General features: G+C 39.9%; 1 protein-coding gene and 1 long non-coding RNA gene across 9 annotated transcripts in view; one reads left to right on the top strand and one right to left on the bottom strand.

Annotated features, from left to right (window-relative positions):
• nlgn1 (neuroligin 1) overlaps positions 1–23687 on the top strand; it is a 248512-nt gene that overhangs the window by 224396 nt on the left and 429 nt on the right. For all 8 annotated transcript variants that reach the window (XM_058401015.1, XM_058401017.1, XM_058401011.1 and 5 more), the window contains 3 exons: positions 14057–14269; positions 17986–18775; positions 19357–23687. The exon at positions 19357–23687 is cut by the window's right edge and continues 429 nt beyond it. In XM_058401015.1, coding sequence (XP_058256998.1) covers positions 14057–14269; positions 17986–18775; positions 19357–20191 — 1838 coding nt within the window. In that variant the 3' untranslated portion in view covers positions 20192–23687. The remainder of the gene's footprint in view (positions 1–14056; positions 14270–17985; positions 18776–19356) is intronic.
• LOC131360491 (uncharacterized) overlaps positions 292–23687 on the bottom strand; it is a 46066-nt gene continuing 22670 nt past the window's right edge. Inside the window, exon 3 of the long non-coding RNA XR_009205886.1 lies at positions 292–588. This is a non-coding gene — a long non-coding RNA (uncharacterized LOC131360491). The remainder of the gene's footprint in view (positions 589–23687) is intronic.

The raw sequence follows: 23687 nt of genomic DNA, 5'->3' as shown, positions 1-23687 counted from the left end.
ACGGGGGATTTTTGGCACTTCATCGGCTGCTGGTTTGAAACCTGGTGCTCCATTGGGCATGAGCAGCTCCAGTGATGGCTCCAGCAAGCATGGCTGTCAAACACGGTTAACCGCCTCGACCCCTGAGATACCATTCAATACTGTTCCATCAGCATCACCCATGCCTTCAATGACATCTCATCTCTTGTTTTTCCACCAAATACGTCACGCATCTCTCCCACTTCAGCAGACAGGTGATAAAAGACTCCTTGTTTTCTTTTTCAGATAAACAAAACACTGTCATAGTTTTTTTTGTTTGTTTTATTACATATTAGTAGTATTACATATTGCCCAGTTCTTTCTGATGTGAGATATATTAAATCAAACAACTTTGATTAAAGCATGAATCTACTGTGATATCATTCCTGATTGGCTCCACAGATTGCCCCAGTTTACGGAAATTGAGTTCATTGGAGGGAAAAAGGTCTTGATTTTAGCTGAGCAGGCTGCAGAGTAGTGACTTGAGCTGGAACTTGTAAATAGAGAGGACAGACAGTTCCCTCCTTTCTTGTCTCGACTGTCCTGTTGTCACCATCAGCCTGGCAGCAGCTGGAGATAAAAGATCCTTTTGTGAGTTTGGCAAAGACACATGGGTGATGGTTGCAAATTCAAATATTACTTATGGTTTAATACTAAAGTTCTACATACAAATACACAATTCAGACTGAACTCTAAACAAATAAAAACAGTAGGTTTATAGGGTTAAAGATGAGACTAAAGAATAATAATAATTAATAATAAATAAATAATAATAAAAATTCCATTCCATTTTGTTGTAAAGTACTTTTAACAATGGACATTGTCACCAAACATCTTAACAGAAATATATTAATTCAAAATATAAATAAATCTTATTAGCGGTAATAGCTCAAGTGGTTAAAGCTCTGGGTTGTTGATCAAACCTGCCCCTGTGCCCTGACCCCAACTGAGATACGCGAAGAAAAGAATTCCACTGTGCTGTAATGTATGTGTTGTGATAATAATGGCTTCTTCTTCTTAAATTTATCCCTATAGAACAAGCCATAGGCGATAATGGGTAGGAAGTATCTGTTAGAGGAACTAACTCGTATTTTGGGAACCCATCCTCATCTGGGTGACATCAGATGTATGATTAGAAATCATTCCATTGGATAACTGTGTATTTTATTTTAAAAAAATGCAATTAGTTTTAAAATCAAGATTTCTAGCTTTAACATGTCATCTGTTAACTGTTTACTGATGGAGACTTGAGTTCCAAAAAGCGAGTGGTCAGATATAAAACTATCTTAACAAAAAAGACCATGCTGATGTTGCACTGAGCAATAGATTTCTACACCAAACTGGAATAACATTATGACCACCTGCCTTATTTTGTGTTGGTCAGATCACATGGTCCAGCCTTCTCTCCCCACGTGCATCAGTGAGGCTTGACCGCCCATGACCCTGTCACCGGTTCACCACTGTTCCTTCCTTGGACCACTTTTGATAGATACTGACCACTGCAGACCGGGAACACCCCACAAGAGCTGCAGTTTTGGAGATGCTCTGATCCAGTGGTCTAGCCATCACAATTTGGCCCTTTTGGTCAAACTCGCTCAAATCCTTACACTTGTCCATTTTTCCTGCTTCTAACATCAACTTTGAGGACAAAATGTTGACTTGCTGCCTAATATATCCCACCCACTAACAGGTGCCATGATGAGGAGATACTCAGTCTTATTCACTTCACCGGTCACTGCTCACAGTGTTGTGGCTGATCAGTGTAGCATCCTTATTACCTTCCTAGTTAGGATTGTGCTGGTTTAAATTATTCTATTAGTTTATTTACTGGTTTTTGTATATTTTAGGAGGAAAACAAAACCAACAAACTTCGGATTCAGATGTAACTAGAGTGATGTAGAGTTGAGTGAGGTCAAGAAACTGTCAGAGCCAGAATTCATACTCCATACAGTGCTGATGTGTCTAGCTTTTTCTCTAGTGGTTTTGTAGGCATAGTGCTAGAGTTCCTTAGAAACCTGCCAGTTTAGTTCACTTCCACTTTGGATTTAAATCCAAATACAGCCCTGAATATTTTGTAGAAATAAACAGATATAGATAGTGACATTGTGTAACACCTGTAATATACAGAAAATAATGGAAAGGACGTTTGGTTGTCAGTACGATAGTCTCACAAGACAGACTGTTAACATCTGCTGGAGAGTCTGGGACATTGCCTGAGTGTGCACTCTGCACATTATCTTCACATTTCCTCAGTAAATGTGGCCAAGTTTGACTGCCTCCATTTGACTGACATGGCAGACGACCAGCCTCAGACATTTTCCCTCAGGAGGCTTTAGCACTTACTCGTGACTAACTTCTTAAAACATAACAACTTTTAATGTTTAGTCCAGTGGAAAACATGGATAAAGTCAGATTGCAGCACAGAAAAGTGTACAGCAGATATCATGTGCTGTGTTATATTATCACACAACCTCTTGTAGATGATGTGAATTGCTCAGATGTTTCAGACGGGTTTTATGTATTACGTCTACCAATGCAGGTCAGCCCTCTTGACTGCTCTATGTCCAGGAGCATGTGTTAGCCTGTTGTATGATGAGGAGAGCTGGCTTGTCGGTGGAAATTGGCAGATAGCCAAATTGGGGAGAAAATGGAAGAAAAATTCACGGAAGTGAGTTTGTGTGAATAGGGAGTCAATAGATGTTTGAGATATGGAAGCTGGTCCAGCCACTAGACCAAAAATGCCTATTAAAAAAAAAAAGCGTGCTTTGTTACTTGAGGGAGCGCAGACGATGGGGTCTTGTCTCTCCGTTTCCTGCTTCGTCTGGGCTCATTAGTGACACCTTGCCTGCAGGTTCCTTGCAGGTTTCTGGAGTCATTTCAGCCTGGTGCTAAGGGAAGGCCTGAACACTGCTTGTTCCCTAGATAGGCCTTGGATCATTATCAGCACCATGTCTGTAATATGTGGGTGTCCTCCATTAGCTGAGGTTAGTTTTTCGGGTCAGTGTTTCTGCAGCTTTCGGGCCATCGGCAACGGCATTCTGCAGTTTTTCACTCGCGTGCTGAGGAGAAATTTCAGCATGAGGGTGGGGGCTATTTTTAGACTTTCACTTTTTATGAAATGATTTTCTCCTCTTAAAAAAAATCTCTGTATATTCCTTATTTTCTTCTGATTACTCGAGCTTCTCTTATTAGATTTGTTAGGAAGTTTAAGTGGCACATGTATTTCTGTGAGTGTGTGTGTGTGAGAGAGAGTGAGAGTGAGAGTATGCATTCAGCAAAACAACGTATCTATGCAAATGCAGTTCTTTTCTAATGGAAAGGGAGCTAGTTAAGCATTCAGAGCAGGTTTCAAAGCGGTGCAGCTAGAGAGGATTTTACCTTGAAGAGAGCAGCTGCACATTTTCAGTTAAATATATGTTTCAAGCTGTTGTTTTGACGTATTTTAATATTTCTTTAGGAAATATATACAAAAAAAGAAACACGACAAAATTCTTGTTTTGTTATATGTGAGAGTTTCTATAGAATGCTGTCTAGCTGATGTGTGCACATTTTCATCCTGGTTTCAAGGCTGCCTTGCAAATCTGTCTCGATTTGTCAGAATGCTGAAGAAGAAAAAAACTTTCAGAGAAAACTCAACACTCACTTTTTATTTAATATCACCTATTCGATTATCTTATGAGTTAGAAATGTTGGGAATGTATAAATGTTCCAGCAGTATCTGTAATAATATGTGTAATTCATGTAGTATATTATTAATCAATTAATAATTTTATTTTTATTATTATTATTATTATTATTATTATTATTATTATTATTATTATTATTATTATCATTATTATCATTATTAATAATAATAATAATGATAATAATAATAATATATAAATCATTACTAATTAAAAATAAATAATTGTATTATATGATAATATCATTATTATATATTTTTGTAATAATATTTTTTTTTTTAGTTCCTATAACTCTTGTATTATTTTGCTTTATTTATGAAATTTCCATTACCTTAATTATTTGCCATCTATAAACATTGCCCCCCTCCCCCCAAAAGCAATTACATCATATCCGTTCCTGACCCAAATATGCTAACACCTTTTATTGGTGGTTATGATCTAATTACCTAAATGAATCAATCCTGACGTGTAAGAAGAACACCTCATGACGTGTAATGTTGTTAGATCCAGCTTAAGCCTGTGGCGTCTCCATGGGGTGAACAGAGGACCTCCGTTTTCTAGCCATGTCATTAGATACAGTGCATCAATTAAGTGAAGGCACCCAAGTGGAAGAAACGCTGCGCAAGTGTTTGCATTAGCCTTCATTAATCCCCTCGGTGATGTTCAGCTGGGGGCAAAGGGTAATTAACGCCTCACCATTTCGCAGACCTCAACACAAGAAACCACACATACTCCTTAACAACAAGGACATGAATATGCAAGCTTTTTTTTGTTTGTTTAAGCCAGCAGGCTTTGCAGGAAAAAAAAAATCGACCTGCCTAGAAATAAACAGACATAATCACCTTGGTTATTATACAATATTTATTTTATAACATTTCTTTCATATTCACTTTGATTTTTATTTTTTTCCACTGAATCCAGGGTCATGTGATTATTATTATAGAATCTCCAAGACTTTTGTTATTTTGTAATTTCTTTTGATTGTATATAGACATATGGCATATTATACCTTATATTCTAAAAGAGCTTTAGAAATAAGCCTAGGTGATATAAATAACATGGACAGGATTATGATGCTAAAGATTCCATTATGTACGATATGAAAAGAGTTTGTGCTTTTGCTTCAGTATAAAGACACTCCAGAAATCCATCATTCATCTTCATCTTCATCATGATATCTTCTCAAATGAAATAAAAACAACAACACAAAAGCAAATATACAGACAACGCTCGAAAGGAAACTTGTCAAAGAAGCGACACCTTTGGGGGTCTAGGGTTTAGGGTCCAGTTTCCTTGGGAAAGTGCTGGTGTGGTGCAGGTTTTTATTTCATAACCAAACAGAGGCTGATTAAACACCAGTTAAAAATCAGGTGTGTCTCTTGCTTGATTGGAATGAAACCCGCCCGCACCCACACCGGCCCTTTGTGGAAAAGATTGGACACCTCTGGCCTACACACAAGTTAGGGTCATGTGATTAAGTCCAGATTTTCTGGTCACATTCTTTATAACAAGTGTTTATTATAAAGGTTAAAAACATGAAGTGTACAGTATGTGCTCCAGAACTTTTATGAATCAATCATAATTCCTACAGATGTACTCAGTAGATGTACAGCATTACTTAACAGACATATGTTCCAAAAGCTTTTTTCATTCTGAACAGTATTTTTAATAAGATAAGCAGCTGGAAGATTCATCTGCAGTTGCAAATTGTAGGCATAGCGGGAAACTTTGTCGTCTCTGTGGAAATAGACGATGAGTACAGTTCGGCGAGATACATACACATCTGACAACGGTAATATATGCAAAATGATGCAGCATTCCCGAGGTTTAACTTGATGATCTGTTTCATCATTGAAATGTACGTCGAGCTTTCATCAGCCGTATTTACCTAAGGGAAGATAACGCTCTTGGCATATGCATTTGATACGCTAACGTTATGAAGTCTGTGTATATCGCTGTTTATTTTCCCACGGTTCCACGGGTGTTTGACCTGTCTCAGGGTGTCTTTGGGGAAATCATATTGTGGATTTTGTTTACGGCGATGTGTGACGTTGTTTTAATGAAGTGTACTTGGGAGAGAGGGGGCGGAAGAAAGAAGGTTGTGTGGAAATAAAAAATGGGTATATTTTGCCTAAGGCAGAACGTTTCGGGTTCAGGTTTCTGCATATCAGAGGAGGAAAAAAAGCATGGATTGGCCCTTCATCTTGAATCTGGAGCACAATACATTTACTTATTTAACCTCCAATGACCAGTATGGGCTTTTACACACAACTCAGTAGCAGTTTATTAGCAGCTCGGTGCACATATTATAATGTAACGAGTAAATTTGTGAAAATCACAATGCACTGCACAAACCACAAATGATGCTCAGAAATAGATCTTTTAAATGTTTTTTTCCTCCTTCAGAAGCTCATGGTATGGTAGCTCATGATACGAACAGATGCTTCCTGCCTCACTCACAAGGTCTTTGGCGATGGATGATGCCTGTGTGATGGCGGTGGGAAAAACACACAAAGGTGTTGCAACGCTAAATATTTTTAGGAACGCAAAACACAGTGAAGGGTCCTATTCGCTCCCCCCAGTGTGTGAGAACTGGAAGACTGAACAAATAAAGTACTACCACAGCGACGGATGCTGCTGTGCCGGGCTTTGGAAAGTGAGAAGTGGCAAGCATTATAATAGAAGGACTCATCTGGCTTCTGCTGCTCTGTTCTGTCTGCTAACCTTGAAAAGAGGAGAGAATAATACTTCTCACATTACGTTAAGCGGGATCCCAATTAGATTTTCTGCTACGTTGCTCCATTTTTCTCTCGCTGTCCTTCTCTTCCTTCAGCTCAAACGGATGGTAATTCAACATGTCAGACGTATTGGCATTCTGCGGGAAAATGATTAAAGAACATGACTCACAGAGCCAAATCCCATCTGAATTTCTTTTAGTTTCATTGTACATTGCAGGCATCGACTCACAGATACCTATTGAACTACTTTAGTAATCTCAGTGTGGGTAACATAATACTGATGGAATTACACATTTAATTTGTGCGGTGGCTGAGAAGTGCAAAACACAATAAGAATTCCAAAAACACAAGGACAATTCAGACAAAGCGGTAAAGTTAGGTATAGTTTGTGAATGGAATTCTTTCCTCTGATTGGACGAGACATGGGTCACTCAGGATCTACAGGAAGTCCAGCAGTATCTGCAGCAGTAGAAAGTGGATTGGTGTGTGTATGAACACAGCTCTGCTCTTATAGCGCTCCTTACATCCTTTAATCTGGAATAGTTTGCTCTTCCAAACATTCCTGGTGTGTTTTTAGAGATCAGAAACTAATCTTTACTCCATGATACACTATCAGTATATCCAACATCACACCATATGAACGTCCTTCCTCACAGTAGCGCTGATTGAACTCCATTTTCTTATCAATATAAATATATATGTTTTTTATTTTCTTTAAAAGATTTAAAGTTGCACTATCGAAGAAAAATGATTTAAAGTGAAAGCAGAACTCCACACATGTACAAGAAATAAAGTTAGATACACAATTTCCGACTTCCTGTAGAGCCTGAGTGACAGATGTCTCGTCCAATCAGCAGTAAGAATTCCATACGCAAACTATACTGTATCGTCCTTGTGTTTTCCGATTTGTTATTGTGTTTTTCACTTCTCGGCCACCGTAAATTTCAAATATCATTCAGATTCTTACCATTTATGGTGACTAACCAAGATACTATGGCAGACCTTCAACATAATGAAGAAGAAGAAGGCTTTATTTGTGACATGCATTACAGCACAGTGAAATTAGTTTCTTCGCATATCCTATCCCAGCTTGTTAGGAAGCAGGGGTCAGAGCACAGGGTCAGCTATGATACAGCACTCCTGGAGCAGAGAGTGTTAAGGGCTTTGCTCAAGGGCCCATCAGAGGCAGCTTGGAGGTGCTGGGGCTTGAACTCCTGACCTTACGATCAATAAACCAGACCACTTATGGTTTAATATAAACCTTCCTGATTCTTCCTAATGTAAAACTAAGAATAAATAAATCTAGTAAGCATTTTGTTATTGAACAAAGGTCAAGGGAAGATTTGTTGTAGATGTTTAATTAACAGGGCTTTTTTGTAGATGTTATGTAACCTTTACAGTTATGAAATGAGTCCCAAATGTCAGTTCTGTGTAACAGTCATGGGGTTTTTTGTGAAGTTTCCCAACACTGAAAAGTCTTCAGGAGGAGTTCTGGGTTCTCGTTAAGATGACAAGCTGCATGCTGCTTTATGTCATTAAACTGCAAGAGAGAGAAAAAGGAAATGGTAGTTTGGGAACAACTGTTTATTGCTGCTCTAATGAAAGTGATATCAGGCTCTAACTTGGCTGGCGGACATTCTGCGACATTAAATGTAATGATAAACCCGTTAATAAGTCAAGAGTTGTAATTGCTGGGAGATAGCTGTGGTATAAGTCTAATAATTAATTTACACACACAATTAACACAGTTGATTACAAAGTGAACATACATGAAGTGAAAACGTGTCAAAAATGAATTTGAAATATGAAATGTTCAACTGAAATAGCTAAACTCAGGCTAACTGTAGCATAACTCAACTAGCTAGAACAGTTCCTAGACACACTATGTTGCCAAAAGTATTGGGACACCCCTCCAAATCATTGAGTTCAGGTGTTGTTTTTCAGGGGTTGGGCTCGGCCCCTTAGTTCCAGTGAAAGGAACTCTTAATGCTTCAGCTTCATACCAAGACATTTTGGACAATTTCATACTCTTTGTGGGAACAGTTTGGGGATGACCCCTTCCTGTTCCAACATGACTGCACACCAGTGACCAAAGCAAGGTCCATAAAGACATGGATGAGTGAGTTTGGTGTGGAGGAACTTGACTGTCCTGCACAGAGTCCTGACCTCAACCCCACAGAACACCTTTGGGATGAATTAGAGTGGAGACTGTGAGCCAGACCTTCTCGTCCAACATCAGTGCCTGACCTCACAAATGTGCTTCTAGAGGAATGGTCAAAAATTCCCATAAACACACTCCTAAACCTTGTGGAAAGCCTTCCCAGAAGAGCTGAAGCTGTTATAGCTGTAAAGGGTGGGACAACTCCATATTACATTCATGTGCAGGTAAAGGCAGACGTCCCAAAACTTTTGACAACAGTGTAACATAAAATATTTTGACCAATAACATTTGAGACTTCATCAACGCTCTGGTCTACAGCACTAGAAGAATCTATTTATTTCTGAATGATTGACAGTTTAAATGAACTCCATTAAAGAAATGTAAGCAAACTGACTTTATCAGAGTTGGAGCTAGGTAAGGATATATACAGCCCAGTATCAGGAAATGAAATATTCACTCTCATATTATTGATAGTGTCAATAAATGTTCACAATCAATAGTGCAAATAGGAGGAAGAGAAGGAGCAGCGTTTACAACTGAATCAATAGCAGAAAATAGAAAAGCATGGATTCTGTTTAATAGCAGTTTGTAAATCATTAATGTAAAACGATGCCGTATTCTCAGCCCTAATATTACACCAAACCCGCTTCTGCTTCCTCTCAGACCTCTGCACTGGAACACCCTGACTCAAGCGGGAGGTGGAGGAAGTGCTTTAGATCTAATCTTAACAGGTGCACTAATTTAAAAGCAATAAAGCAGTGCTGTTAAGAGAATACAGTGATTCTGAGGAGCAATAAAAGTAAAAACGTTAAAGAAAAAATGGTATATGTATGAACACACACACACACACACACACTCTCAGACATGCACACACATACACTCTCACACACACATACACAAACACACAGACACATACACACTCTCAGCCACACACACAGACATTCACTCTCTCTCTTACACACACACACACACACACACAGATTACCACTGGCTATTTAGAATCCAGCATGTATGGTAAATTGAGGTTTTCTATTCAATTAATCTAGTTTTGTTCCAACATCAAAGGGCAGATCTCCTGGAAGCGGCCGTCATCTACAAGCATGCGTTTAATTGATTCCATTTAGCCAAAGCTGCCTGTAGCACGAATCAAGAGGGCCAGCCGTGGGCTCGAAAATGATTAGCTGGCAAGCGGGCATGTTGTTAGCCACTGATGCCATCTGAAAGAACATCAGAAATGGCCAGCAACGTTCTGCTAGAACACAGTGACAGAAGAGCTTCTGAATTCACAAATGCCACGTCCAGAGTGAACGCACACCATAGCGAGCGCTCCAAAATACTGTTGCCATGGTAATATTTGGATGGCGTACAGTAGCTTTTTTTTTCTTTTTCTTTTTTTCTGGCTCATTTCCTCGGGAACAAGTAGCCGCTGGAGACTATTCTCACTCCCAACACTCCGTCTGAGGACTGCGCAGGTGAGATCTGATACCACACAATGTCCTAATAACTCAGGCACTGAAATCTTTCTTCAAATATATTGTTAGTTACAGGATCAGGACATGCAAGGGCTTTCATAAACACTACACAAGAATATAGGAAACTGATCAACAACCAGGGGAGAGTGATGACCAGTAACAACACACTCCCTATCCCATAATTCTGTGACTGATTTCCGCTGCAGAGAAATGACGAGCAGAAAATGTTCTGTTATTTGTAACTACTGTCCCTTTTTCAGGTTCGATTTCTCCCATGTCACCGTGTTGCTAACGTTGTTGCGTACGCTGCCTTTGAAGGGTGTATCAAACTGTTACCTGACAACTACATTCATAGCTGTCGAAAGTGCTGTCTTCTATGACATTGACTTATGAGGCAACCTAAGCAGAGGAGTGTAACGACAGCTCACCTTCTGTTGTGGACACACCTAAAAAATGACTTTTAGAATCAGGAAATCAATTTCACTAAAGCAACTTCACAGCAGCTTGGACAGAATCTATAGAAACACAGAAGCATGGAAGTCATAAGGTTCTCAAAATTAGTCTGTGTTTAAAGAAAAATGCTTTCCAATAAAAATCTTGTGAGAATAAAAATCATAATTGAACCCAGTAAGAAATAAGGACTAATACACAATGGTTATGTGAAAACCAGGATGGTGTGATATTCCCTAATGCAAACCAAAAATGTGTTATTTCCACATACACTATATTACCAAAGGTTTTGGGACACTTGACTTTACATGCACATGAATATAATATGGAGGTGGCCCACCCTTTACAGCTATAACAGTTTTAGGAGTCTGTTTATGGGAATTTTTGTCCATTCCTCTAGAAGCTCATTTGTGAGGCACTGATGCTGGACGAGAAGGCCTGGCTTTATAGACCTTTGGTCACTGGTGTGCAGTCATGTTGGAACAGGAAGGGGTCATCCCCAAACTGTTCCCATAAAGTTGGGAGCATAAAATTATCCAAAATGTTTGGTATGAAGCTGAAGCATTGAAAGATCCTTTCACTGGAACTGAGGGGCTGAGCCCAACCCCTGAAACACAACATCTGAATTTAGGGTGTCCCAAAACTTTTGGCAATGTCATTTAACATCTCATTGTTAGGGACTCATATGTTGATCTAATCATAATATATAATCTAACACTGTTATACAGTAAAATAAAGGAAAAGTTTTTCCAAAGTTTTTTATTCTGTCTATGTAGACAATTATGAAGGAGCTGCTTTTTGACTAATTAACAATAAGAGAAAGGTTCATTGTGGAATAATAATTTATAGCTGCTGTAATGTGAGTAATAACAGGAAGATGTCTCAGAGATACAGTTTTCCATTAACATTTGTACCATCATTGCATCATTGATGAATACAGTATGTACTCTTGTAGAAGAGAAATAAAAACACTTCAGTATGTGCTGTTAATGGAAAATAACTTTATAAACCAGCTTTGTGGTGATTCAGTAGTACTGCTTCTTCTCATCAGGCTGTAGCCCACAACGTGTCCGGGATTATTTTTCCTGCTCTGTGTTGTATTTCTTACAGCACTTACATTATTTTATAATTTAATTTATTATATAAAGAAACAGTATATAGCTGTTATTTCAGAGAGTGGAGCAGTTGATGTGGCTAATCAATAACAATAAACTTAGAAACTGTATTGTTTTTGTTAAATAAAATGGTCTCAAGTCAACTTCTACACAGAATTGAATCTGTTGTGTTGCTGTTGCTAGCTAATTGTTAGCCAGACATTGTACTGAATTAGTTGTAGCTTATTTGTCTATTGATAATATTTTGGTCTTCCACTGGAACATCTGGAATGCATCAGTGGTCAATTCCTGGCTCACTGCCTGCAAGTCTAACAGATAAACAATTTTAAGACTTTTATTGATTGACCTTTACACATGACATCAAGCTTTTGTTTTTTTCTAATTTGGTTTCAGGGAGTTTTTCCTGGCCAGTGACACGTCTGTCTTGCTCATGTACAGTGTATGATACATAATTTAAATATTTTTGTAAAGCTGGTTTGTTAAAAGTGCTATAGAAATAAAAACTGAATGTAACTGAATGAAATTAAGGATTGAAGATGTTTTAACTTCTTTACATTAAACAATTTCCCAACTGAAGTTCTTATTGTTGACCTTAACTGTAATCCTTGGGATCAGCTTTAATAATTTTAGGAATATAAGTCTAACACTGTCCATCTTTTCTGTGGTATTAGAACTTATACTAGCAATCTCAGTGTTATTTATTATTCTCAGCTGTGCTTCTTCAGTCCTGCTTTTCATATATAAGCAATATCTATACAGTTGGACACACCCTGTCCAATGTCCTTACACCCAGGAAAACTTATTCATGCGCTGGAGATTAAACTTCACACTTTGGTACTGTACTTAAGTCTCGTTTTTCAGCATTTGTGCTTTTTTATCTAATACATTTGACTTTTACTACATTTCAGAAAAGAACTCACTGCATTTTTAAATACTCAGAGCTCTATAATCATATAGATGTAATGTCAGACTCTTTGACTCAGTGACTGTTTATTAGCTTCATATATTCCATTGAAAGTGGCCATGGTGGCTTAGTGATTATGTCATACCTCTGGGGTTGGGGATTTCTCGCTCCTGCTTTTGAACATTCTCCCTGTGCTGCAGGGGTTTCCTTCAGGTGCTCCAGTTTCCTCCCCAGTCTGAAGATATGTGTTGGAGGCTGATTGGCAACTCTAATTTGACCATAGTGTGTGATTGTGTGTGTGTGATTGTGTGAGAGATTCTCATCATCCATCCAGTTTGTCCCATTGCCTTCTGTTCTAAGTGTCCTGGAATAGCCTCCAGGCCTCCTTGATGACCCTGAGTAGGATACTCTGTTTAGAAAGGGTTGGATGGATGGATTCCAAATCTAGCACATAATCTAAACTTTAACAGATGTGAGAGTGAGAATAAAACCTAATCTCCATGACTGTATACATATTGTAATTATTAAGGCAGTTTGTATTGATCGAAAGAGAGTTGTTATCATGTTAGTTATCATTTGAGAGATCAGGACTAAAACTGTTGTTAGTTAGCCTTAGACAATATTTTCATTATGTTTCTTGTTTACTGAGGCGATTTAACTGCCAGAAACTAAAATCAGTGTGCAGTAGGAAGCTTATATTATTCTGGACCTTTCTTTTATATTTTAAGTAAAATTAAGAGTTCATGTCCTGAAGAATTTTTATTTAGATACTGTTCTCTCCAGAAGCACAATACCCTTGTGATTGGAATTTACAAATGATTATAAGTGCTTTGTGTTCGTGTTTAAAAGTTTCATTTGTGTGTATTACATTATAAATAGACTGTATTCAAACTAATTGAACTACCTACCTACTTACAAGCCCTTCAGAACCTCAGAAGTTCAAGCTTTGTTGAAATAAAATAACTTCAAACTGTCAATGATGATACCAAAATATATAAATAGTATTTCATGGCATTTTACTTAAACAAAACATTTTGAAATCTTTCCATGTGCAGTTACATTGTCCAGGGATTTAAATGGAAGCTGTACACACACACACACACACACACAAAATCCTCTTCTAATATACAACTAAAAGTCCAGTGTAAACAAACCCATCTCCTGGTTAATAATGGTTAATGATCTATTTTTTTTCTGTCAGGGGAGGTCAGGCAATCATGAGCTCTATGAAATAAACAACCATTAAGAGATAGTTACTTAAGCTCTCCAGAGGTGGCCAACTGTCATAACAACAATTAATGGATGTTAAGAGGGGGCGAGTCTGCTTCTCATCATCTTGCTTTCATACACAAGCCCAAACAGCGTAGTGCAAAAAGGCAGGACGATGAATACAAGAATCTTTTAACTCCCTCTGATGTCATTAGCACCCGGGTCATTTACATTACAGTGTTTAGTTTGTGTTGAATGAACATTTAATCATGATGTGTTGTCTTTTCTCTTTTGATTTTTTGGCAGGTTTTTTAAGCACAGGAGACCAGGCATCCAAAGGCAACTACGGGCTGTTAGATCAAATCCAAGCCCTGCGCTGGACTAGCGAAAACATTGCCTTCTTTGGTGGTGACCCTTTACGCATTACAGTTTTTGGTTCTGGGGCCGGGGCATCATGTGTAAACCTCCTCACACTGTCCCATTACTCTGAAGGAAACCGCTGGAGCAATTCGACCAAAGGTACGAGGCAGAGGTTGCAATTTTTGACCCTTTTCAGTGTTTGCATGCCGTGTGTTTTCGTGTGTGTATTCGAACATGTCTTTATGCATGGACTCCTGTGTTGTTGTTGTTGTTTTTTTTTTTCTTAGGGCACACTAACACAGCACACTTGATGTATGCGTCATATACTTCGAAGTCTCTCAAAGAAAATCCCCACAAGGCATTTCATTCATCTTTTCCCTTTCATCCAAATAACCTGCTGGGAAGAGACGGGTTTTGATTCGGTTGCAGAATCTGCTACGGTCCTCAATGACTGTGTCTGGCACCTACACCTTCCATACTTTCTTTTCTTTTGTTTCATGTGGCAGCACTGTGAGTGAGTGTGTGTGTGTGTTTACTGTTCATACACCATGCTTTATACTGTGTCTAGAGTAATACATCCATTGATCACCTGCCTCTACTATTCTCTGATCCATCCATCCATCCATCCATCCATCCATCCATCTATGCACCCTGGATGAGGTACCAGTCCATCACAGGCCTCTTTCTAATACAGCTTTTTATAATGGCAATTATTTACACTCTCTCCGAGATACATGCAATAAACAGTATTTGGAGTTTGCACACATACTTTTAACACATTTACCAAGCCCACCAGGATTTTGCAATTTTTTTGAGCACAGAAATGACCACAAAATGAAGCTCACTCCACGATATTCAGAGGAACTTTCAGTTTTTCAAAATTACCTGGATTTTCAGCAAGTTTGGTCCAAGACGCATCATCAGAACACTCTACGATTCACACGAGTACAGCTATCATAGAAAGTAATTACATATGTTTTTCCATCTGGTTTAAAAGAAGAATCCTGTGCTTGTAGTTTCACCTCTTCAAGTATTCTTTTTTCCCAAAAAGAGAACAAAATACTCTGCAGACTTTCAGAAAGTTGCAGCAAAATCCAGCATTTTTGGCAACAATCACCAAAGAACCACTGTGAACTATTGGAGAGACTGATTTAAATGATTAAATTGATTAAATTAGCTGATTACTGATTATTAGTGATTAAATTATTACGTTTTCTCAGGCTTACTTGCACAACACTACTGGTCCCCCCAAATTAAGTAAGACCTAATGAGCCACATCGTGTACATGGTCACAAAGCTTTATTTTGGTGAAAGATTTCTGCTATATTTCTAACTTATAGTTCCATACATTTTCTTTCTTTTCATTTTTTGATCCTAAAAATTAATTATTAATTTTATTTAAAAAACTGTTTTATCCATTTCCTGCCTTGTGTATATCAGCATTCAATTCTAATTATGAAGAGAAATGGACTGAACACATATTTACATTGTCTTATCTTCATTCAGAGAGCTCTAAAGCAGTCATCATCATTTCCACACGTTCAGCTACAGCGTTTATCTGGAGAAAATATCCAAATGGACTGGAAAAGTCCCGTACATCCATTTGTCTCTTCCTTACATTCACCAGAGCACAGTATTACACCGACTTACTGACCACTCAGTTCTCCCTCTCTTCTCCTTTCACCTTTATTATCCATCCAGCTGTCCATCCATCCATCCACCCATCTGTCCATCCCAGCAGCCATCCATCCATCCATCCATCCATCCAATCATCCATCTATTCATGTAATCATCTATCCATCCATCCATCCCGCCCGCTATTCATCCATCCATCCACCCATCCATTCATCCATCCACCCATCCATTCACCCTGCCAGCCATCCATCCATCCATCTATCTATTCATCTAATCATCTGTCCATCCATCCACCCATCCATCCATCCATCCACCCACCCACGAATCCATCCATCCGTCCATCCACCCGCCCACCCATCCATCTATCCAGCCATCCAACCATCTGCCCACCCACCTATCCGTCCATCCATCCATCCACCCATCGATCCATCTAATCATCTATCCATCCATCCATCTATCCATCCATCTATTCATCTAATCATCTGTCCATCCATCCACCCATCCATCTATCCCGCCATCTATCCATCCATCCATTCATCTAATCATCTATCCATTTATCCATCCACTCCTCCATCCATCCTGCCATTCAGCCATCCATCCCGCCATCCATCCATCCATCCATCCATCCACCCACCCACCCATCCATCCATCCATCCATCCACCCTCCCATCCATCCGTTCATCTAACTATCCATCCATCCATCCATCCATCCATCTATGCACCCTGGATGAGGTACCAGTCCATTACAGGCCATATCATATCATACCAAGGTGATGGGGAACCTGGACTCTATCCCAGATGGACTTTAAACCTTGTACAGGAGGTCAGCCCAACACAGCACCATTATTATACATTTGTATTGTCTTTAGTCTGGGCCAGTTCCCACCTCGCACCAGCTCTCACCCATCATCCTTCAGCTAATAACCAGGGAAGACTTACACATGCTTCCTCAGAGACACATGAAGACAGCCACATCTTCATGTGTCTACACTAGATAACTCTAATGATTGTTGAGATTGTTCAAAATTTAGATTTTACTTTTTAAAACATAGTTTGCTATCACTTTTCCCTTTCGTGTGTGTGTGTGTGTGTACACAGCACCAGGCTTTGATACATTAAAGACACTATATAAATTAAATTATTTTATTTTGTTTGACTTTGTTTTTATTAGAACTTAAAACATAACTTTTCTTCAAACACTTTTCCCTTTCTTTCTTTTTTTATGTTTCTACTGCAGCCATGGGTATTAAACCACTTACACAAATTCAAAGCATTTAATTATTATTGTTCTTTTTTTACTTTGTTATTTTTGTTTAATTTTTTGTAAGGGTTCGAAACCATCAGCAACAACAGAAATCCGCAGGAGTTTTGACACAATGTGATCTTAATTGAATTAGATAACAGTGGAGCCTATTTTAATATATTTTGGCTCAAATGCGAAGTCATATTTACAAACCTGCACAAATCAACTGCTGTACAATAGATAACAACATTGGAATAGATTGGAAGTGTTTTTTCCTGAAACCAATTTATTATACAGAGTGTTTCTGATGTTCTGTTGGTGTATGGAGCATCGGCATACCAGTGTATGTGTCATTAGGATAAATTATTTACTTCACTTTTTTATATAACAGTATTTTATATTATTAGTACCCAGAACATTCTACTGTATCTCCCTTTTTATAAAACATGTAACACAGTCACCAGGTTTTCAGTGTTTGTAAGCTGAGTCAAGCGAGAAACTTGCAGACAAAGTCACGTTCGGTTAAATCAGGTTTAAACTCAGAAAGGCATATTTAAATATTCACGTCCTCATTATATGCCCCATGTCATGCTGAATTGGCGGTGTTTTACATTTTTTCTCAAAATTATTTGCCAAAAGTTTTTGGCAGATGTTAACTTAGTACCACAGAGACACACAAACACACACCAAACACACTGATGCACACATCCACTCTCGGAACTGATTGATTTGCATGAAGTTTCCATGACAACCACTAATTATGTTTATGCCTCATCGTTTGTACTAAAAGCTATAATTTACATTAACACTGTCATAACAAAGATGTTGTGTTCACAATTATTTGAAATTGTATTGCATGGGATGTGCCTGCTTATGAGTTTTATTTAAGCTGTCTCTGTCTCTGTCTCTGTCTCTGTGTGTGTTTGTGTGTGTGTGTGTGTGTGTGATTTTCTCTTTGTGTTATCAGTGTTATTAATCTATAGTTCTGTTCTTTCAGGCTTGTTCCAGAGAGCCATAGCTCAGAGCGGCACGGCCCTGTCCAGCTGGGCGGTGAGCTTCCAACCAGTTAAATACGCGCGCATGCTGGCCAGAAAGGTAGGATGCGACTATCCCGACACGATGGAACTGGTCGAGTGCCTGCAAAAGAAGGACTACAAGGAGTTGGTGGAGCAGGACATCCAGCCAGCACGCTACCACATTGCCTTTGGCCCGGTCATTGACGGAGACGTGATCCCAGATGACCCGCAGATTTTAATGGAGCAGGGCGAGTTCCTCAACTACGACATCATGCTGGGTGTGAACCAGGGTGAGGGTCTGAAGTTTGTTGAGCTGGTGGTGGATGGAGACAGTGGTGTGCAGGCCAATGACTTTGACTACGCAGTGTCCAGCTTCGTGGATGACTTATATGGCTATCCTGAGGGCAAGGACGTGTTGCGTGAGACTATCAAGTTCATGTACACAGACTGGGCTGACCGGCACAATCCAGAGACCCGGAGGAAAACGCTCCTGGCTCTCTTCACTGACCACCAGTGGGTAGCACCGGCTGTGGCCACGGCTGACCTACACTCCAGCTTCGGCTCGCCCACTTACTTTTACGCTTTCTACCACCACTGCCAGACGGAGCAGGTGCCTGCGTGGGCAGATGCAGCTCATGGAGACGAGATCCCTTATGTCTTTGGCCTGCCGATGATCGGCCCCACCGAGCTCTTTCCCTGCAACTTCTCCAAGAATGATGTGATGCTCAGTGCTGTGGTCATGACCTACTGGACCAACTTTGCTAAGACGGGGTGAGTATGAAGAAGTTTGAAGAAGTTTGAAAAGTAATTGTTTAAATGTTATTTTAAAGCACACTCTCAGTATCTATATAACAATTAGAAATAAGTATTTTGTGTTCTTACTAGATGTCCTTACAAATCAGAATGAGAACGAAATTTGTTTAACTGGCAAATGTGCAGTTTCTGTTCTCTGCCCGCTTCCTGTTCATTAAAACACCCGGGCTGATATGTGGGAGACAGTGATGTTGAGTGAGAAAGCATTAACACTTTGCCACATTGCACATTAAACATATCTTCATGTCAGTAAATGTTTCTTCAAGCAATACAGGAGCAGCGTAGCCTTTTCTCAGCCACACCACCCAAGCCCATGGGGACTATATGACCGCTGATGACTTTCATACAGAGCAGAATACTGCACTGTCAAAATCATGCAGGATCTCAATAAATTGCTGTCATATTTCACAGTGCAGGCAGTTGACAGTGTGCGCTGACTTGCTCCTTATGTTTTTTCCAGGATCAAATTAAAAGATATTTAATGTAATTCTTAGTATGATTGTGATGTCATACTCATTATTCATGGCCTCACCTTGCAGTGACCCCAACCAACCGGTGCCGCAGGACACCAAGTTCATCCACACCAAACCCAACCGCTTTGAGGAGGTGGCGTGGACAAGGTACAACCAGAAGGAGCAGCTTTATCTTCACATCGGCTTGAAACCACGCGTCAAGGAGCACTACCGTGCCAACAAAGTCAACCTGTGGCTCGAGCTTGTCCCACACTTACACACCCTCAACGAGATCACACAGGTCATCTCATCCACCAGCACCACCACCAAGGTGCCGGCACCAGATGAGACGCCACAACCCCCCAGGAAGATGCCAGCCAACACCAAGAGGCCCTTCCCCACACCTTTTCCCACCGGGACAAAAGATACAAACCAAATTCCGAACCACAACCAGCCGTTCTTGGTGGAGCAGCGCGACTACTCGACTGAGCTGAGTGTCACCATCGCCGTTGGAGCTTCTCTGCTCTTTCTCAACATCCTGGCCTTTGCTGCACTCTACTACAAGAAGGACAAGAGGCGGCATGACGGACATCGGCGCGGAAGCCCTCAGCGTGCCAATGCCACCAGTCAACTGGCACCTGTTCCCGACGAGGAGCTCATGTCGCTGCAGATGAAGCGTGGCGAGCTGGAGCGCGAGTGCCCACTAGTCCTGAGGAGCGGCTGTCCGCCTGACTACACCTTAGCCATGCGTCGCTCGCCAGACGACGTACCGCTAATGAGTGCCAACACCATCACCGTCCTGCCCAGCACCATGCCCAGCGCACTCGGACCATTGCATCCGTTCAACAGCTACGCGGGAGTGCAGCACAACAACACACTGCCCCACCCACATCCCCATTCGCACTCCACAACCAGAGTATAGCCACACACGTGCACACATATACTTAAAGGATTTTGGTTTTGGTGAAGCATATCTGTGCCTCCACCGTTTTGCAGAACATGGAATACACCGTGGGGTTTCTTTTGTCTCCTTTCGGAGGAAAATTACCGTTTTATATTAGAAATGTAAAGTGAGGAGAAAATTGCAAAACTATTTCAGATTTAAAGAAAAATAACAAACAGAGGTGGATGACTTTTTTTTATCCTGGTATCATAGACAACGCCTGGCCTATTTCCTGACATAGAAGTATCACTACCAGTTGGCTTGAAAGAATGGCTTGATTCAGTTACAGCTACAGAAGCTGTGGCAGAGACGGAGCGTGGAAGGCCCTGTGTAAATGAAAGAAATATATTGTTTTCCAGAGGCACTCGATTGTCGAGTATTCTCTCTGGAGCGGACAGGAGATGCTGCTTACTGAATTTAGGCATGTGTTCTCCTAGAGACGGAGGCATTGTAAGATACGGAATTAAACATTACTGATAAAAGAGGGGTGGACAAGAACTTCTCAAGAATATGCACAATGTCTTGGAATCTTTTTTTTTTTGGTCAATTTATTTTTGGGAACACTTTTATTGTATAGAATCTATTTACATATCTAGATATGTACGCAACGCTGTTTAAGCTCTGACTCTGGGGCATCAGTACTGGAGAATCTGCCAGCAGTACATAAAGCGGGGTGGGAACGTCACTGGTTTTCTGGCAGATATGGCTTCATCACACAAGTGCTGTCTGTAAGGAGAACTGGAGGACAAAAAACGGGAAGCTGGATATTTTTTAGCACGAAGCGCATGACAATTTATCTGCTTGGTGGCTGTTCTGCTGATTAAGTCTTTATTAAAAAAATATTCCCCATTGGATCTGTTTGAGGAAATACCGCTCCGATTGGCTCAGAATTCTACCGAAATCGGAATACGTTGACGCGGACAAAAGGCAACGCTTCCCGAGAGGAGTTGGGAAACTGAAAAGTGTGTGTGTGGGGGGGGGGGGGATGGGGGCAGGGACACGCTACTTAGAGTGCATTCACAAATAGCTTGAGTGAACGTGGTTATAAGGACTAGTTTTGTACAATGTGTCTTGGTAAAACTTTTTAATAGTGGTGAGTCACTTGCTGTTTCAGATCCCGTTTGTGGGATAATCATGATATTTTTTTTCCTCTCTTCTTTAATTTGCTTGTTTGGGCTTGCTGTATTACATTAAGTTTATTTATTTTTATTTCACCACTTATAACCTTCATCGTGTAATTCGTTTCTTTGCCATACCTAAATCAGGAAGACCCCTGCATAACAGAAGCCCCAAGAAATGAAGTTGCTGGGAATCATTCTGCATAACTTTAGTTCTCTGGATTGTGATTGGTTGCATTGATTTTCTTTTGCTCGTACCTTTTTATTGAGTCCCCCGCTGTAGCCCTACTTAAAGATGAATGCTTATAAATTTCTCCCTGATGCAGGGAGGCTCTGCTGACAGTGTAGATTTGAAGGCCCTCTCATCTTCTTTTGCCCGCATCTGATCGCAGCAGGTGCCGAGGTGGCGGTGGGATAAAAAAAATTAAATAAAAAGGAAAAAAAAATATTCAACTGAGCTGTACTAGTAGAGGATCGGTTTCCACACTATATCACTCTATCATTGGAAACGCCTTTAAATTCATTGCCCATGTTGATTAGCATGTCTGTTGCTTTCATTTTGGCTGTCCTTCAGTCATCACCGGCATTCTTGGATAGGCTTTTTTTTTGTTTTTGTTTTTTTTGCCATAATTCAACTTCTCCACTTAAACACATTATAGCACTGTGGAGAACCAGGTAACCTGTCAGTCGCACATAAAATTCAGCTTTGCTCGAGTCTTATTTGTCTCTCCAAAATTCCCCCCATGCGTGTGTTTGAATTGAAAAGGTTGCTGCAGAAACGGCTGACTCTTGGTGTCCTTCCTAATCTTGTTGATTACTGGCAGTGGGCGGTATGACAGCTGATCCCATAAATCAGCTGTAGTTCTTATTAAAGTTCAGAACCCTTTTACGTAACAACAAAACATATTACTCTACATTCACACTGCGACAAATCAGCGAGCGTCAGTTTGTTTGCTTATATAAGAGCATGACATGGAGCTCCAATTTCTGCAAGTGACATTTGCATTGAGATTTTCTGAACTATGCAAATTGTGTACGATGTGGTAAAGTGTTTTAACCAAGCTTACTGACTAGAATGATTTCCTGTGGCACGTAAGGTCTGACATTTCTTAGCTTCACAACTTTAGTTTCTACCAGCGGTTACTGTCACATGCGTAAAAGGAAGAAACCATAGCTTCATGTTCTCCTGTCATATACAACCCCTTAGAAAATGCGTAGAAGAAAAACAAAGTTCTTCCTAGTAGCAAAGGTCATATGGTTATCGTACAAAGCTGGGGCGAAGCCTGTCATTGGTCAGCTAGTGAGAAAATTTTTGATCAGATGTTATAGAGACAAAAATAAAGTCAAAAGATGTTTTAATATTGATGAGAAAAGCTAGAACGAAGACTGTAGCTGGTAAGATCGTTAGATTAAATAATCAATTTTACTGATTTTTAAGGGGTTACTAGAATGTCTGTAATAGCAGGTAAACATCTTTATTTTTTATAAATATTATATAATTAATAATGTCTAGCATAGGAACAAATAAGGAAAATACACCTCACTGAACCTTCCTGCTGTGTTATGATTGGCTTGTGGGCCTATTATAAGCAGCTCAAGATCTTAAAAATAAATACTACAGTTTATTTTTGTAACCAATAACCATGAACCATTAGAGTGGCTTCCTAAATTCCGAAATTTGGTTTGTCTTCGCATGTTCAACTTTAAAATTGGATGTAAATATGAGAAGTGTGTGCAAGTGTGAAGTTCAGTTTGAGTTTATAATTCGTTCAAGGAACAGGAAGCCAAAGAAAACCAAACATATCAGTTAACAACATGAACCGTTGGCTTAAATTGTGAAACACGTTGATCTCCACCATTTTAAACCAGACCATCGTATCATTATTTGCTCATACATACCGCCCACTCGTCCTCCCCACCACACACTTTCACAATTAACCTCAACGTATTTGAAATCTGAGAGCCCTATGACTAATATGGTGCCAGTGAGGAGTGATTAATTAAAGCGCTTGTGAGTTCAGAGAGATATGGGTTATTCAGAAAAGTCACAGTGACACACAGGCACACTGCTAGTGAGAGGAGAGAGACAGAGAGAGAGAGAGAGAGAGGAAAAGACAGAGGACTTTAAAAACATTAAACAGAAAATTATGCAGTTGTCCCAGAGCCCAGGTGACCTGTGACACAGCAAAAGTCCCAAACAAGATGTTCCTTTCTAGAACATGGCCTCCGCCTGGCTGCTGCGGTCCTGTCCGTTCCGTTCCTGCAGAGCAGCACAGTAAATACAGCGCAGGAGAAGTTGGAGCATTAAATAAAGCCTACCGCACAGCCTCACTCACTCCATCAATACAGGTATGTAT

This window comes from Hemibagrus wyckioides, linkage group LG10 (assembly GCF_019097595.1).
Source record: "Hemibagrus wyckioides isolate EC202008001 linkage group LG10, SWU_Hwy_1.0, whole genome shotgun sequence".
Lineage (NCBI taxonomy): Eukaryota > Metazoa > Chordata > Actinopteri > Siluriformes > Bagridae > Hemibagrus > Hemibagrus wyckioides.
This window is presented reverse-complemented; position numbering and strand designations above follow the sequence as displayed.